This window comes from Nansenia antarctica, assembly GCF_963989245.1.
Source record: "Nansenia antarctica genome assembly, chromosome: 5".
Taxonomy (NCBI): domain Eukaryota; kingdom Metazoa; phylum Chordata; class Actinopteri; order Argentiniformes; family Microstomatidae; genus Nansenia; species Nansenia antarctica.
The window spans coordinates 68,358,613-68,373,304 of record NC_137690.1 but is presented as its reverse complement, the minus strand read 5'-3'; the positions used below and the strand labels follow the sequence as shown (position 1 = coordinate 68,373,304).

General features: G+C 44.2%; 1 protein-coding gene across 1 annotated transcript in view; it reads right to left on the bottom strand.

Annotated features, from left to right (window-relative positions):
• Positions 1-14,692, bottom strand: part of adamts7 (a disintegrin-like and metallopeptidase (reprolysin type) with thrombospondin type 1 motif, 7) — a gene marked incomplete at both ends in the record, with an annotated part of 111,573 nt that overhangs the window by 75,000 nt on the left and 21,881 nt on the right. The window contains 3 exons of the mRNA XM_080531884.1: positions 4,656-4,799; positions 8,819-8,968; positions 11,932-12,056. Coding sequence (XP_080388010.1) covers positions 4,656-4,799; positions 8,819-8,968; positions 11,932-12,056 — 419 coding nt within the window. The remainder of the gene's footprint in view (positions 1-4,655; positions 4,800-8,818; positions 8,969-11,931; positions 12,057-14,692) is intronic.

Below are 14,692 nucleotides of genomic sequence, written 5' to 3'. Positions count from 1 at the left end.
TAGATGACTCTTTCCTGCTACGCCTGGTGGATAGATTCACTTCCTTAGCCAAATGTATTTGTTGCAAGTTGCTTTTGATAAAGGTGTCTGCCTTAGATGGAATGTAAATGTACCCCAAGATACAGGATAGGATAAGCCACTCTTCTAACATATCACTTTCGAAACCTATTTCCTTCCAAGTATTTCCGCTGTCAATGTAAAACATCACTTTCTGTTAATGGCAGCATTTTTATACTTACTATTATAAATCGTATTACTTCTGACATTCTTGTGATGTCTTCCGCATTCATATGCAGTCTGGCACCACAGATTGGTGTTCTATTCTCCCAGCTCACACCGCTCATCCACATTTGATGAGCATGTGTTGTCATCTTCCGCGTAGTGGAAATACCACTCTCGCCCGCCATCAGATTTAGCTGAGGTGCTGGAGAGTATCACATAGAATGAAAAGAAGCAACATCCGCAACACTCAAAACTGTGAAAGAAAAATCATCTTTTTTTATTGCGCAAGCTTCATGTCTTTCATAGATCCGGTATGCCTGAAGAAGGTCTATGAAAAACCGAAAAAGCTTGCGCAACAAAAAAACATTGATTTTGGCAGAGTTTTGCGGAGTGTGCGGATGCTGCATCTTTTCATTCCATTCGTTATCTTCCCCTTAAAATAACGTTAATTCAAAAGCACAGCAGGAGCCTGTGTACTGGTGATGTGCTGGTCGGCTATTTATGAATCCTGCACCCGACCTGCAGTTCATTAGACATGATATAGCTCCACCATATAGAAAACTAATGATCCATACCCAACTGTGGGTTGACGGTCAGTAGTGCAAATATGCAGAATAAGAATAATCTGAATTTTTTATCATTTTACCCTAACCCTACCAGGCAGCAAAAGGGACTGACCCTGCCTACCTGCAGGCAATGGTCAACCCACTGGTGGAATGAGCTGAATTGAGTCACTCCCAATCTTCCGTCGGAGACTGAAGACCCATCTCTTCAGGTTACCTCTTAACTGCTCCTCCTGAGACATCTACTACCCCCCCAGCACTGTGTCTCCCGAGACACCTGCTTCCCCCTATACTGTGTCTCCTAAAACGTCTACTTCCTCACTTGTACTGTTTCTCCAGTGTAAAAAAAAAAGAAGTATATATCTAACTCCTCCTGCTACGACTGGTGAATTGATGATTCACTTCAAAGTCAAATGTATCAATTGTAAGTCGCTTTGGAATAAGGCGTCTGCTAAATGCCCAAAATGTCAATGTAAATGTGAATGTGGTAGAACGGGATATTCACAGCTTGAAAGTGCAGCTGAAAAATCTGCAGGAATTGTGTGATGCAATCATATCATCATGGATCAGAATCTCTAAGGAATGTTTCCAACATCTTGTGGAATCAATTCCACGAAAAATGTAGGCCTTTTTGTGAGCAAATGTAATAAAGCGTTATGGTGAGTGTAGTGTTCCTAATAAAGTGTTCATGCAATAAAGTGGAATGACCGTGTTCCTGATAAAGTATTCATGCTATGTGCAAAAAAGTGGAACGACGTAGGAAAAAAGCATTGAACAAAGTAAGAAAAAAACACTAATCCATCTTATGCAACTAATTGAGTTCTCCTACCTGTGCCAATTAGAATCAGCTGGGTTAGTGCATGTTGGCGGATAAGTACTTTCACTCTTTGAAAAAGAGTTTCCCACCTCTGAATGCAAGCAAATCATTACCTTGTCACAAAGCTTTCATGCCAGAAACATCTCATGATAGGGTAGAGGCAAAGAGCTCTCCCAAGACCTTCGCAACACGCTTGTTAAGCAGTTCCTATAAGCACCATTGGGGCCATTATCCGCAAGTGGAAGGAACATCACTCGACATGCATTACTGAAGAAAAGGCATATAGAAGCTTGTTTGAAGTTTACTACAGAACATTTGGAAAAGCCTTTACTGGGAGAATCAAACTTTAGCAAGAATACGACATACGACATATAGAAGCTAGTTTGAAGTTTACTACAGAACATTTGGAAAAGCCTTTACTGGGAGAATCAAACTTTAGCAAGAATACGACATGCCATGCCATGTTGGAGGAGAAATGGCTCTGATCCTAAAAATACCATACCTACAGTGAAGTTCAGAGGTATCATGGTATGGGGCTGTTTTTCTTCATATGGTACTGGTGGAATCCAAATGATCGAAGGGATGATGAATGGAGCCATGTACGGGGACATTCTTGAGAAGACTCTGTCGGCATCCATCAGGATGATGAGGATGAGAGACGCGGGTGGATCTTCCAGCAGGACAACGATCCAAAGCATACTGCAGAGGAGACTCTCAACGGTTCAAGAGGAAGAACATAAAGGTGTTGGACTGGCCTAGTCAATCGCAAGACTTAAATTCAATAGACAATTTGTGGAAGGAACTGAAGATCAAGATTCAACAGCGGGCCCCCCCGGAATCTTCAAGATTTAAAGACTGTCTGTGTTGAAGAAGGTGCCAGAATCCCACCTGATCACTATGAGAGATTAGTTTTTTCCGTATAGGAAGTGTCTTGAAGCAGTCATTGGAAACAAAGGCTTCTCCTCCAAGTATTAAATACATTTCAGTTAGCGTGTTCAATACTTCTTTCCTGTGTCATTCCCCTTTATTGTATATAACTTACCGTTATTTTAGCAAGGAGTCTCATCGAGACCAAGGTTTCTTTTACAAGGGAGCCCGGCATACACACAGTTTACAAAAATACATAATACACATACATTACAACATAATAAAACACAGTCAAGAAAAACAAACACATTTTTCAGCAAAGAGGACCTCCATTAAAGGATTGAACTGCCCTAGCGGTACCCCGAACAAACAACTGAAAGGTTCTATGCAGATCGTTCCAGCAGTGAGGTGCACCGGAACTAAACGTTTCGTCGGAGACCCGAGGAACCACAAGAGTAAACCGACTCTGAGAACGAGTTAGGTAACTGATGTTCTTGAATATCAATCATTCAAGTGTGTACTGATGATCTAAAGTACAGTACAAGATATGATATCTGACAAGATATCATTAAATTATTTCTCGCTGAGATACAAGGCAGGAATATTGTATGCTTGGGATTCTGTCATCGGAACTCCTATCAAGTAAGCAAGATTGAATAGAGAGCTTCAATATTTCACATCAATATTTTCACATCATCATGTCAGAAATATTGTCATATTACGTAATGCATGAATATTTATGTGTTGTTGAAGATGTAGGGCATTTCCTGTGTCGGTATTTTGATGTAAATGCAGTGAAGAAATGCCAATGCTAAAATTCGGGGGGAAAAGTTGAGAGCACAAAAAGTTGAGCAACGGAAAAAAACATGTGTTTTGTACTATTATGAAGTTTGGAGTACTGCATGAGTAGGTCTAACTTCCAAATGGGCTCTGTAGGGAGGAGAAATATGATATTGGTACTTTTCCACCAGGGTACTATTACCAAACAATGGGTCTATAGAAGGTATACTGTATAGAATCTAAAACTGTAGCCTCTCTGTGAGAGAGCAGAAGGGACCAATCACGTTGAGGGGAATGGTGGGAGCCATGGTGGCTTCTGACTACTCAGCAGGCGTGAAGATAGTAAATCACTTACTACACTCTGGCATGGATCCTGTTACACACACACACACACACACACACACACACACACACACAGACACAGACACCACACACCGCACACCACACACCACACACCACAGACAGACACAGACACAGACACCACACACCACACACCACAGACACAGACACAGACTCAGACACCACACACCACACACCACACAACACACACACACACCTACACACAGTCCAGTCCTTCTGTTAAGGCACCCCAGGGTGCCTTTAGCTCCCCTCAGCCCTCTCCAACTCTGGAGATGAGCTGCAGCAATATCGCCATGCTTAATGGATTCCATATGGCAATTCTCGCTCCAGAACTGGAACAGCTTTGACAGGAGATTCGACGCAGGCCTGTTGTGGCTCGAATCACTGTGTGTGCGGGGGGATTTCAGAGCTGTCCCCACACTGCATCTGGCAACTGGAGAACAACATGGCTCAACGCTCTACCCTAACCCTTTCGACAATCTCTGTGGCTGCGGGATACATGGAAAACAGATTCTTTCGCTTTTATTGCAAAACGTTAAGCAACTAACCTCTGTTATCGCTAAGCATCATTCACATAGGTACATCCTCATTCTCTGTACTCTTCTGGCTAAGTATGAGATGGTCTCATTTGGGTAATTGGCCCCATTTAATAGCATCGTGCATGGATTGCCAATGGAACAATTAGCATGCACTTCATAATCAGCTCATATCCAGTGCATATTCATTAATTTCTTCTTGGAATAGAGCCGTGTTATGGATTTGTGGGCTATCGAGGGCTTACCATGAGGCATGTGGAGCATGGGAACGAAGAAGACAGGAGAGAGAAAAACAAGATAACTGTGGTGAGGAAATTAGAGAGACGGGACTAGAGAGGGAGAGAGAGAGAATGACAAGTGACGAGAGAGAGAGAGAGAGAGAGAGAGAGAGAGAATGACCAGTGACGAGAGAGAGAGAGAGAGAGAGAGAGAGAGAGGAGAGAGAATGAAAAACCCCAGAGCCCAGACAGACAAAGAGAGTAGTGTCATGGGTGTGTGGGACAGACTCACTCTAGGAAGCGTGTGATGTACTGGCGGCTACAGCGAGACCAGCTGGGGGTGGACGTGCCGTACAGGAGCTGTGGAGACATGACGAAAGGTCTTTTCCCAATCGGCTGACAGTCATTGCCGTTGCCATCATGCTGAATCCCAAAGCTGCGGCATAGAAGCACATCCCACAGAGAGAGAGAGAGGGCAGAGTGAGTGGGCCCGGCATACACAACATACATTTACTGTATATCCAAACACACACACACACACACACACATACACACACAACATGTACAGTACAGTATACACTCAAGAATATAAATACAAACATACAATACACACAAAATGTCTGCATGCACATACACATACAGGGAGAGGGCAGAGTGAGTATAAATAAACATTTCTAGAGAAGAGAGGTCGGTGGAGATAATGCCTACTCTGCTAAGCTGATCGTGTCACCAGACCCCTGGAGCTCACTCCTGGGTCTGACTTAACCTCCAGATCAATGTGAAATCAATGCCAGAAAGTCGTTCACAGAGGGGAAGACTTGTAACGTGACTGCCACACTCCCGGCCACTCAATAGGCAGCTCGGCGCGGAACACACAATTACTTTCGCGGTTCCCCAGGTGGGGAGTGTTCTAACGAGTTAATTAATGATTCCTTGATGAACCGGAACCCTTTTACCCCCAATGGCCACACAGCCATGTGTTTAGGGTCAATGTCTGACACTACAGGAGGCCTTACAATGAATTTGACTTCATAAGAGCTGAAAGGAAAAGGGATGAACGCATTTAAGAGCACTGGGCGCCAGACGGTCTTCTAATCATATTTGAAGAAAGCCTATTTGGTTTGTGAAAGGCCTGTTTCCCGCTAATGTAAAGGGCCAGTGCTAGTTTAAATTGAATTATCTCCATCCATGACTTAGTTACTATGTGTTTAGGTCTTGCATATAGCATTTAGAGCTCACTTGAAAAGAGATGTAGATCTCAATGTGAATTCCCTTCTATAAATAGTAATACAATTCTCGACTACTCTATACATGGTATCTTCAGTGTTGGCTGGCTGACAGCTGCTAGCAAACGGACTAATTTGAGGCTAATTTGTAGCTAAGCTATATTACATGCAGTGACGTGAAGGGACAAAACGCTAGTTCAGTTGATTTCACTTTCAGTGGTGTAAACAGTAGGGGTAACAATATCCAACAAGAGTAGATTTTGCAGATATGCCGTCAAATGAGAGGAGTCATATTTGAAGTCTATTGTCGTAACAAAAGAAAGAAAAGCCAACAACAACAGACTCCCCGGTGAGATGACTCATCTCATTTCACAGATAACTTCCATAGCGATGCCAAAATTACATAATCACAGCTCTCTTTTCTGTAAGGGTATAATATTCTGTAAGGCTGTTGACAGAACTGGAGGTGTTAGGCATGGATTAATTTCATGGACAAAACAGCTGCACCCAGTAGATATACAAATACAAAGTGTCTTTTCGCTACCCTGCTGTGACATTACTAGATACTTATAGACCACTCCAGAGGAGTGCATGGTGGGTAAAGTAAGTGCCAATTGTGTTCAACTTAGTACTTCGCAGACGCTTTTATCCAAAGCAGACACTTTTATCCAAAGCATCTTTCAATTAGAGATTACAGGGACAGTCTCCCTGGAGTGACTGAGGGCTAAGTGCCTTACACAAAGGCACACTAGTGGTGGTGTTGTTCCCAGGTGGGATTTGAACTTCATGACTTCATTATTATGAAGTTATTTTTTCTGAGTGTCCCACTCATATTTTTTCTTTTATTGGACAGATACAGTGAAGACAGACAGGAAAGTAAGGAGAGAGGACATGTCAGCAGGGCATGGGCTGGATTTGAACCCATGCAGACATGGGCGCACTGTAGATCACGGTGCTAGACCACTGGACCACCCCAGGCCACGAACTCATGACCTTCTGATCACCAGTCCACTAGGCCACCACTACCCCTATAAAGGGCACTGTTAGCATTTCCCATAGAGCATTGACCCCACCACTAGTGAAAGTTGCTATTCAGCCGACCATTCCACACTACAGTTCTAGACTACTGGTGAGCATGTGCGCTCCATTCATTCCAACTCAGGTTTCTCCTCATTAAAAGGTTGAAACAACTTAATAGATGTCATGTTAGTTAGAAAACATGATAAAGTGGCCTGGGGTGGTCCAGTGGTCTAGCACCGCGGTCTACAGTGCACACATAGGCCCATGTCGGCATGGGTTCGAGTCCGGCCCATGCCCTGCTGACATGCCCTCTCCTCCTTACTTTCCTGTCTACCTTCACTATCTCTATCCAATAAAATAAAAAATGTGAGTGGGACTGCCCCACTCTGAAAAAAATAACCTTTAAAAAAGAAAACATGATATCATTTATTATATTATATATTTGAGAAGGTTAGGTAGTTGTCGAGCACTTTACAAAACTCTCTTTACAAAAGGAAGACCATGCTTTGATTTACTTTGGCCTATTGAGAACCTTGTTTCCGTTTATACCACAATGCACTCTGATATTAGCTGTTAGCACCGTTATCACAAAATGCTTACTGTCCCGCCTCTTCGTTGCATCCTCTCTGGTTCAAGCGAAATTCATCTGTCTCGACTAATTCAGTTATTATTATTTGCCTAACTCCTCTTCCTGTTCTGTGTCAGGGCTGTGGTGACAGCCTCCTGTCTCATGTTTCATGTTTACCTCCCTCGCTGTCTCCCTCCATTAACACCCCCACGCACGCTATCTTAAACAAGCAGCTATCGTTGTTGTCAGAGCGTGGGTCAGAGTGTGGGTCTTGGAAAAACACGATTGCTAATTAGCTAACCGTAGCTAATTAATTGCTGAATAACAACAAAAACAGTAGCATTATTTCACTTGAATTTGCTTTCTTCTGAGAAGAATTGCATTAGAGCTTTAAACATATCTGCAGTGGGAGAAATTAGTATTCAACACGTTTTTTTTGGGCTTCACAATTGCAGTTATTCACATGACATTTAGACAAGACATTCATAACTCAATAACTCAATAAAACCACACAGCTTAAGAAATGGTAACATTCCAATCCATAAAGAAGCTATGTGCAATAAAGTGGAATGAGACAGGAAAATATTGAGCACAGTAAGAAAAAGCACTCAACCACCTTATGCCACTAATGAGTTCTCCTACCTGTGCTGATTAGAATCAGCTGTGTTATGTTGATAGATAAGTACTTCCACTCGAGTAAAACAACAAAACGGTAGAGATGAAACTGAACATGAGAAAACAAGATACTGTAGCTTTGTCACTGGAAAAATGGCTGAACGCCATGTCAACAAAAAAAGATGAAAAGCTGTCACAACCCAATGCGTGTGTGTGTGTGTCAATTTGTCCTTTCCTTTGTCCTTGTCCAAAACAAACCGTACAACCACACATGCCAGTAGATGAAATAAACATTAATTATTGGTTCAAAGTGGGTGTGACGTACAGTGTTCAGTGCACTGGACAAGAACATTTAATTTATTCTTAACTAATTCTTCAAGATAATTTTCTCAGAAACATAAATAAATGTGCAATGACCTGAACACAGAGGGGTGCATTATTCTTTTTACAGTATCTGCTTTTTCTTCTCTCGTTTAGATTGAATTGTTCTGCTCTGAATTGGTCCTAAGTTTGCTGAATATGACAGTGATGCATTGTGTGAAGAAATCTGTGATAACCACATAGGCTCTATGGGTATGTGCATGTCCGTGTGTGCATGTCTGTGTGTGTGCGTGTGTGTGTGCATGTCCGTGTGTGTGCATGTCCGTGTGTGTGCATGTCCGTGTGTGTGCATGTCCGTGTGTGTGCATGTCCGTGTGTGTGCATGTCCGTGTGTGTGCATGTCCGTGTGTGTGCATGTCCGTGTGTGTGCATGTCCGTGTGTGTGCATGTCCGTGTGTGTGCATATCCGTGTGTGTGCATGTCTGTGTGTGTCCGTGTGAGTGTGCGTATGTGTGCATGTCCGTGTGTGTGTGAGTCTGTGAGTGAGTCCGTGTGTTTGTGTGTGTGTGTGTGTGTGTGGTGTGCATGTCCGTGTGTGTGCATGTCCGTGTGTGTGTGCATGTCCGTGTGTGTGTGTGTGTGTGTGTGTGTCTGTGAGTGTGTGTGTGTGAGTGTGTGTAGTAGTGGGGGGGAGTGGACACTTACTTATGTCCCAGCTCGTGGGAGACGGTGAAGGCCAGTGGCAGGCCCGTGTCCTCGCTGATGCTGCAGCTCCGGTGGGGCTGACACATCCCCGCCACGTGAGACAAGCCCAGGGTCTCACATGGCTTATTGATCCCTGCACAGATGTCCTTCCTGAGACGGGAGGAGGAGAGGGAGGAGGGAGGGAGAGGAGGAAGAGGAGGAGGCGATGAGAGACGGCTTGGGGAAAAAGGTAAGGGACGGTGCACCTTCTCACTGACCCTCTCTATCCTTTGTGTCAACAGACATATCTGCTTCTAAAGCTCTCATGCCCCTGAACACTTTTTCATTATCATCTTCTACCTTCTACTCTCTCCTCACCTGTTCTTTATCTGCCCTTATTTCCCCCTCTTCTGTCGGAAATCCCTCTCCATCTCCCCAGCTCTGCCCCCTCTGCTTTGAACTCTGTTTTCCAATATCTTGCCACCCATGCATGAGTGTCTTCGCTTTAATGATGAAACCATTTTCACGAGAGAGAAACGAAACAGCTATTAGAGTGTAAACAGTAAACAGTCTACAAACCAGCCAATGGGCTTCATGCAAGGTCAAAAAGGCCTCATCTCCCACTTACATCTCTCGCTACATTCCTGGAACTACCCTCGTTAGCCTAAATTAGACTTCTGATGAGTCCCTTTAATTGCCTTAGTTCATCAAACAAACGAGCAGTTGTAATTAACGAGGGGCTTTGAATAGAACGCGGCTTCATTAAAGAGAGAGAGAGAGAGAGAGAGAAACAAAAACACACATTGAGTTACCTTCGGATATTTTCATATTTTCAGTCAACTGGTTCTAAATGAGTGCTCACAAGACACAAGGTTTACAACATACAGACGTACAGTAGTCGCAAACCTAGCATCGTAGCATCTCTCTGACCAGCAGGAGGGCATTTGAGGCGGGTAAAAGACAATGGAGTGTTTGTTGTACAATACATTAATTTACATTCAATGACTACCATTCATTCAATTATGATTGAGCAGGCTACTGGGGAGGAGGAGAGGGTGCCGGAAAACTGGAAGGAAGGAGTTATTATCAAAATTCCAAAGAAAGGAGACCTAACCTGCTGCAACAACTACAGGGGAATCATGCTTCTTTCAGTACCAGGCAAAGTCCTGAACAGAGTGTTACTGGAGAGAATGAGAACTGCAGTTGATCCCCTACTTCGAGACCAGCAGGCAGGTTTTAGGTGTAACAGATCCTGTGCCGACCAGATTGCCACACTACGCATCATAGTGGAACAATCTATAGAGTGGAACTCCTCCCTATTCATAAATTTCGTAGATTACGAAAAGGCCTTTGATAGCGTGGACAGAGAGACACTGTGGAAACTAATGAGGCACTACGGAGTCCCTGAGAAGATCATCTCCCTGGTCCAGAACACCTACCAGGGAATGACTTGCAGGGTCTTACATGCAGGCCAGACGTCAGACAGTTTCGAGGTCAAGACCGGAGTGCGACAGGGATGTCTACTGTCACCCTTCTTGTTCCTCCTGGTCATAGACTGGATAATGAAGACCATCACAGCGGGCAAGAAGGAAGGCATACAGTGGACCCTCTGGTCACAGCTTGATGACCTTGATTTTGCTGACGACCTGGCACACCTGTCACACAGCTATAACCACATGCAGGACAAGACCACCCAGCTTTCAATCACATCCCTTGCAGCAGGCCTCAGGATGAACAAGGAAAAGACCAAACTGATGAGGATTAACACCCCGAACACCACCCCTGTCATCATAGACGACAGACCCATCAGAGAAGTTGACTCCTTCACCTACCTTGGCAGCGTCATTGACAAGCAGGGTGGCACAGACAGTGATGTCACTGCTAGGGTAGGCAAAGCCAGAGCAGCATTTATCATCCTGAAGAACATCTGGGCCTCAAGGGAAATAGTTACTCCAACGAAGGTGCGCATCTTTAACTCTAATGTCAAAAGTGTCCTTCTCTATGGCTCAGAAACATGGAGAATGACAAAGAAAACATTGCAGAAAATCCAGACTTTCATCAACATCTGTCTGAGGCGCATCTTCAAAATCAGGTGGCCAGATAAAATCAGTAATAAGGAACTGTGGCAGAGAGGGAGCCAGGAGCCAGTAGAGAGCCAGATCAGGAGACGGAAGTGGGGATGGATTGGTCACACCCTGCGCAAACCAGCAGCTACCATCACACGACAGGCCCTGACATGGAACCCACAGGGAAAGCGGAAAAGAGGAAGGCCCAGAAACAGCTGGAGGCGGGACTCTGAGGCGGAGTTGAAGAGGCAGGGTACCAGCTGGGGAGAGGTGGAAAAGAAAGCCCAGAGCCGTGATGGATGGAGAAGAGTCGTTGATGGCCTTTGCTCTGCAAGAGATCCAATGGCATAAGTAAGTCAAGGCTACTGTTCACTACGACTGAGTGGTGAGGAGAAAAGAGCAGAAGAGGGACACTGAATCCTTGAGAACACAAACCATTCAAAAGAGAGAGAGGTGACACAATCTCATACAGAACTGTAACTATCTCTAAAGAAAAATGTGTTCTGTACTTTCAAAGACAGGATGGTTCTTTTGCAAAGACTGTTAATGGGGACTACTTCATCCCTTGAATTGAAATGAAATGAAAGGGTCTCTGACCTTGGTCGGTACTGTATCAATGTAAAAGGGCTAATGGTTCATCCGGACTGCAAGACGTGACAAGGACAAGCTCTCGGTCCTATTTCTCCTGGTGCGCGTGCGTGCATCCGTGCGTTTGTGTGTGTGCGTGTGTGTGTAAATGGTAGATGGACTGCACTTGTATAGCACCTTTATCCGAAGCACTTTACAACTTTACAACACTTTACAACGGCCTCTCATTCACCCATTCACACACCCATTCACACACCAATGGCGGCAAGCTACCATGCAAGGTGCCGACCCGCTCACTGGGAGCAATATGGGGTTCAGTGTATTGCCCAAGGACACTTCGACATGTGGCCAGCCGGGGCTCGAACTCTACCTCCTGTGCCACAGCCACCTCCTGTGCCACAGCCGCGTTTGTGTGTGTGTGTGTGTGTGTGTGTGTGTGTGAACGTATGGTTGTGTGTGTGTGTGTGTGTGTGTGTGTACCTGGTAAGCAGCACAGCCACATCGTGGTGGACGGCGTGTTCGTCTCCCTTCACGTTGAAACGTTTCTGCCACTTACAGAAGCTGTTCAGGCTGTTGTCAGCGTGATGGCTGATCTTCAGATCCTCCTGCCAACAACAAAGTGTCAGAGTTAGAGATAACCTCGTCCCCAGGCTGTTATTCTCAACGCACGTAGGTGACGTATTTGTAATTCTGAGGTGAGGTGAGGTGCGGCTCTGAATCAGAAACATATGGTGTGGTGGAAGCACTGGGGTGTGGTGTTGTTGTGTATAGGGCATATTGGACAGAAGTGTCTGGGAACAAGATTAAAGTTAGACATAGCGACGAACGTCATAAACAAAACAATTAACATGGCTATAACTAGATGGCCATGCTAGAAAGGCCGAAATTGCCTACATTGTGAGAACGTTTGAGACAGTATATATGAGGTATTTGTTGATACAAATAGAGCTACACATTTTCACTGTAATAAAGCACATAATGGCATTGAGAAATCAGCAGGGATTGTGGAACGATAGTGTTGAGTAATAGCTCCCCTTGCAACGTTCTGATTGGCAGAGGTAATGGGTATTGATTTCTCCTGGCTGGTACAGACAGTCTGTTGTCAATTTGTAGCTTGTTACAGAAAGTAGGATAATCAAAACTGTCCGTAGTGTCCAAAGCACATTTTTGTGAACCAGGACATGGTTCTTTGTGAATGTATAGACACAGACTTATAAAGCGTGTGGTTAGGGTTAGGTGCTACGTCGACTTGGTACATGCTGGCATGTCTAACCCTAACCCTAACCCTAACCCTAACCGTAGCACCCTAGCACCTAATCCTAACCCTAGTTTTCCCACATGTACCGTAACATATAGACACAGACTTATAAAGCGCTAAGAAAATGCTGATACAGGCACATCTTCTCCATGTGATTTCTCACACCACTTTAATCGCCATGGGAAATGGGTGGGGACCTACACTGGTTCTTACTGTAACTACACTAGGAGGCTGACCTGAGAGGATAGAGGAGCAACTCGGGGAGGGAGTGTGAAGTAGAGGGGAAAAAGCATGCACGCATACATGCACACACACACACACACACACACACACACACACACTAATGAGATTCTCTGTTATCAGCTTGACTCTCCCTGCACCCTGCAGCGAAGTACATACTGCTACTTATTGATAGGGGTGTAACGGATCACGGATAATCCGTGATCCGTTCGGATCGCCCTCCACGGTTCGGAACGCATGTGTACCGCGGATCAATAGCAAAAAAAAAAAAAATTTTTTTTTTTTTTTTTTTCAAAACACCAGGGGAGCCACCCCTCCTAAATTTCGTTGTTTGGTACCTGTACTGTAGCAATGACAATAAAGACCATTCATTCATTCAAATGTAACCGGTAGAAAAACAATCATGTGCGCTTTATTCTCACTCTCTGCATGTGTACTGAGTTGACAACAACATTCATTCACTCATCTCTGTCCCAATTATATCACGTCATATCACCCGCTAAGCAGCCTGGGTGATTGTGTAAACACACAAAAAAAGTACTCTGTTACTTTGCAGCAGTGATGTTATATATATGTTGTTATATATATATGTTGTTATATATAGATGTTATATATATGTGATGTATATATATCAGTTTTGACATCTTGAATGTTGTTTTTTTGTTTCACACATTAAAAGTGGTGTTTTTACAGAATTCAAGGAAAATGTTGTTTTTATTAAAAAAAATATATGTTTTGTGTTGATCCGAAAAATGATCCGATCCGTGACTCAAAATCCGTGACACGATCCGATCCGTGAGTTAGGTGATCCGTTACACCCCTACTTATTGAGTAGTGTGTGTGTGTGTGTGGCCGTGTGTGTGTGGCCATGTGTGTGTGTGTGTGTGTGTGTGTGTGTAGGCGTGTGTGTGTGTGTGTGTGTGTGTGTCTTCTCCAGTACAGTAGAAACAGCACTCCACCCACTGCTTTGCTTCCTGTATTTTCTTGTTGATGTCCCCCATGCTGCGTGTTCTCTTTGCTCCCTCACTGTCTACTTTCCCATAGATGTGTACGCCTACACGGTGGTAATGCATGTAAACAAACCAGGCAGTAGCTCAATCGGAAATGGAAAGCTCACTCCTCACTAAAGCTCCGTGCAGTATTCAAAAACCGTGTGATGACCCCCAAATCTATCTAAAAAAAAAACTATTTTGAGTGGAAAAATTCTGTGAAAGACGTTTTTCGCAGAGACAACTAATTGCTCTCAGGTACAAAGAGCCCTAGATATGAACATTTTATTTAATGGCTCTGCACAGGGAAAGAGCATACCGAGTTCACACTGGTTCTGGTCTTCTGAGGCACTAGCTATCCCCGCCCTCTAACAGCTGCGGCCTCACGCAGCTCGTACTCATTTACATTTACACTTACATTTACATTTACACTTTGGGCATTTACCAGACGCCTTTACCGTTAGCGACTTACAACAATACATTTGACTAAGTAAGTGAATCACCTATCCACCCGTCATAGCAGGAAAAAGTTATGCTTTTATGCTCAGACCTGGGGCCATTGGCAGTCATCTCACATACACAGCAACGCCACAGCAATGCCTGACAATACAGTAGTACAAAGATGGCTTCATCCAGGAATATGAATTCGATCGGCTGACGCAATTGAAATCCATTGGAGAATGCCAATTTTGCTACCCATGTCTACTCCTTAAATGATGTGTTCCATACAACAGCCTATTGGGGATCATGAGCT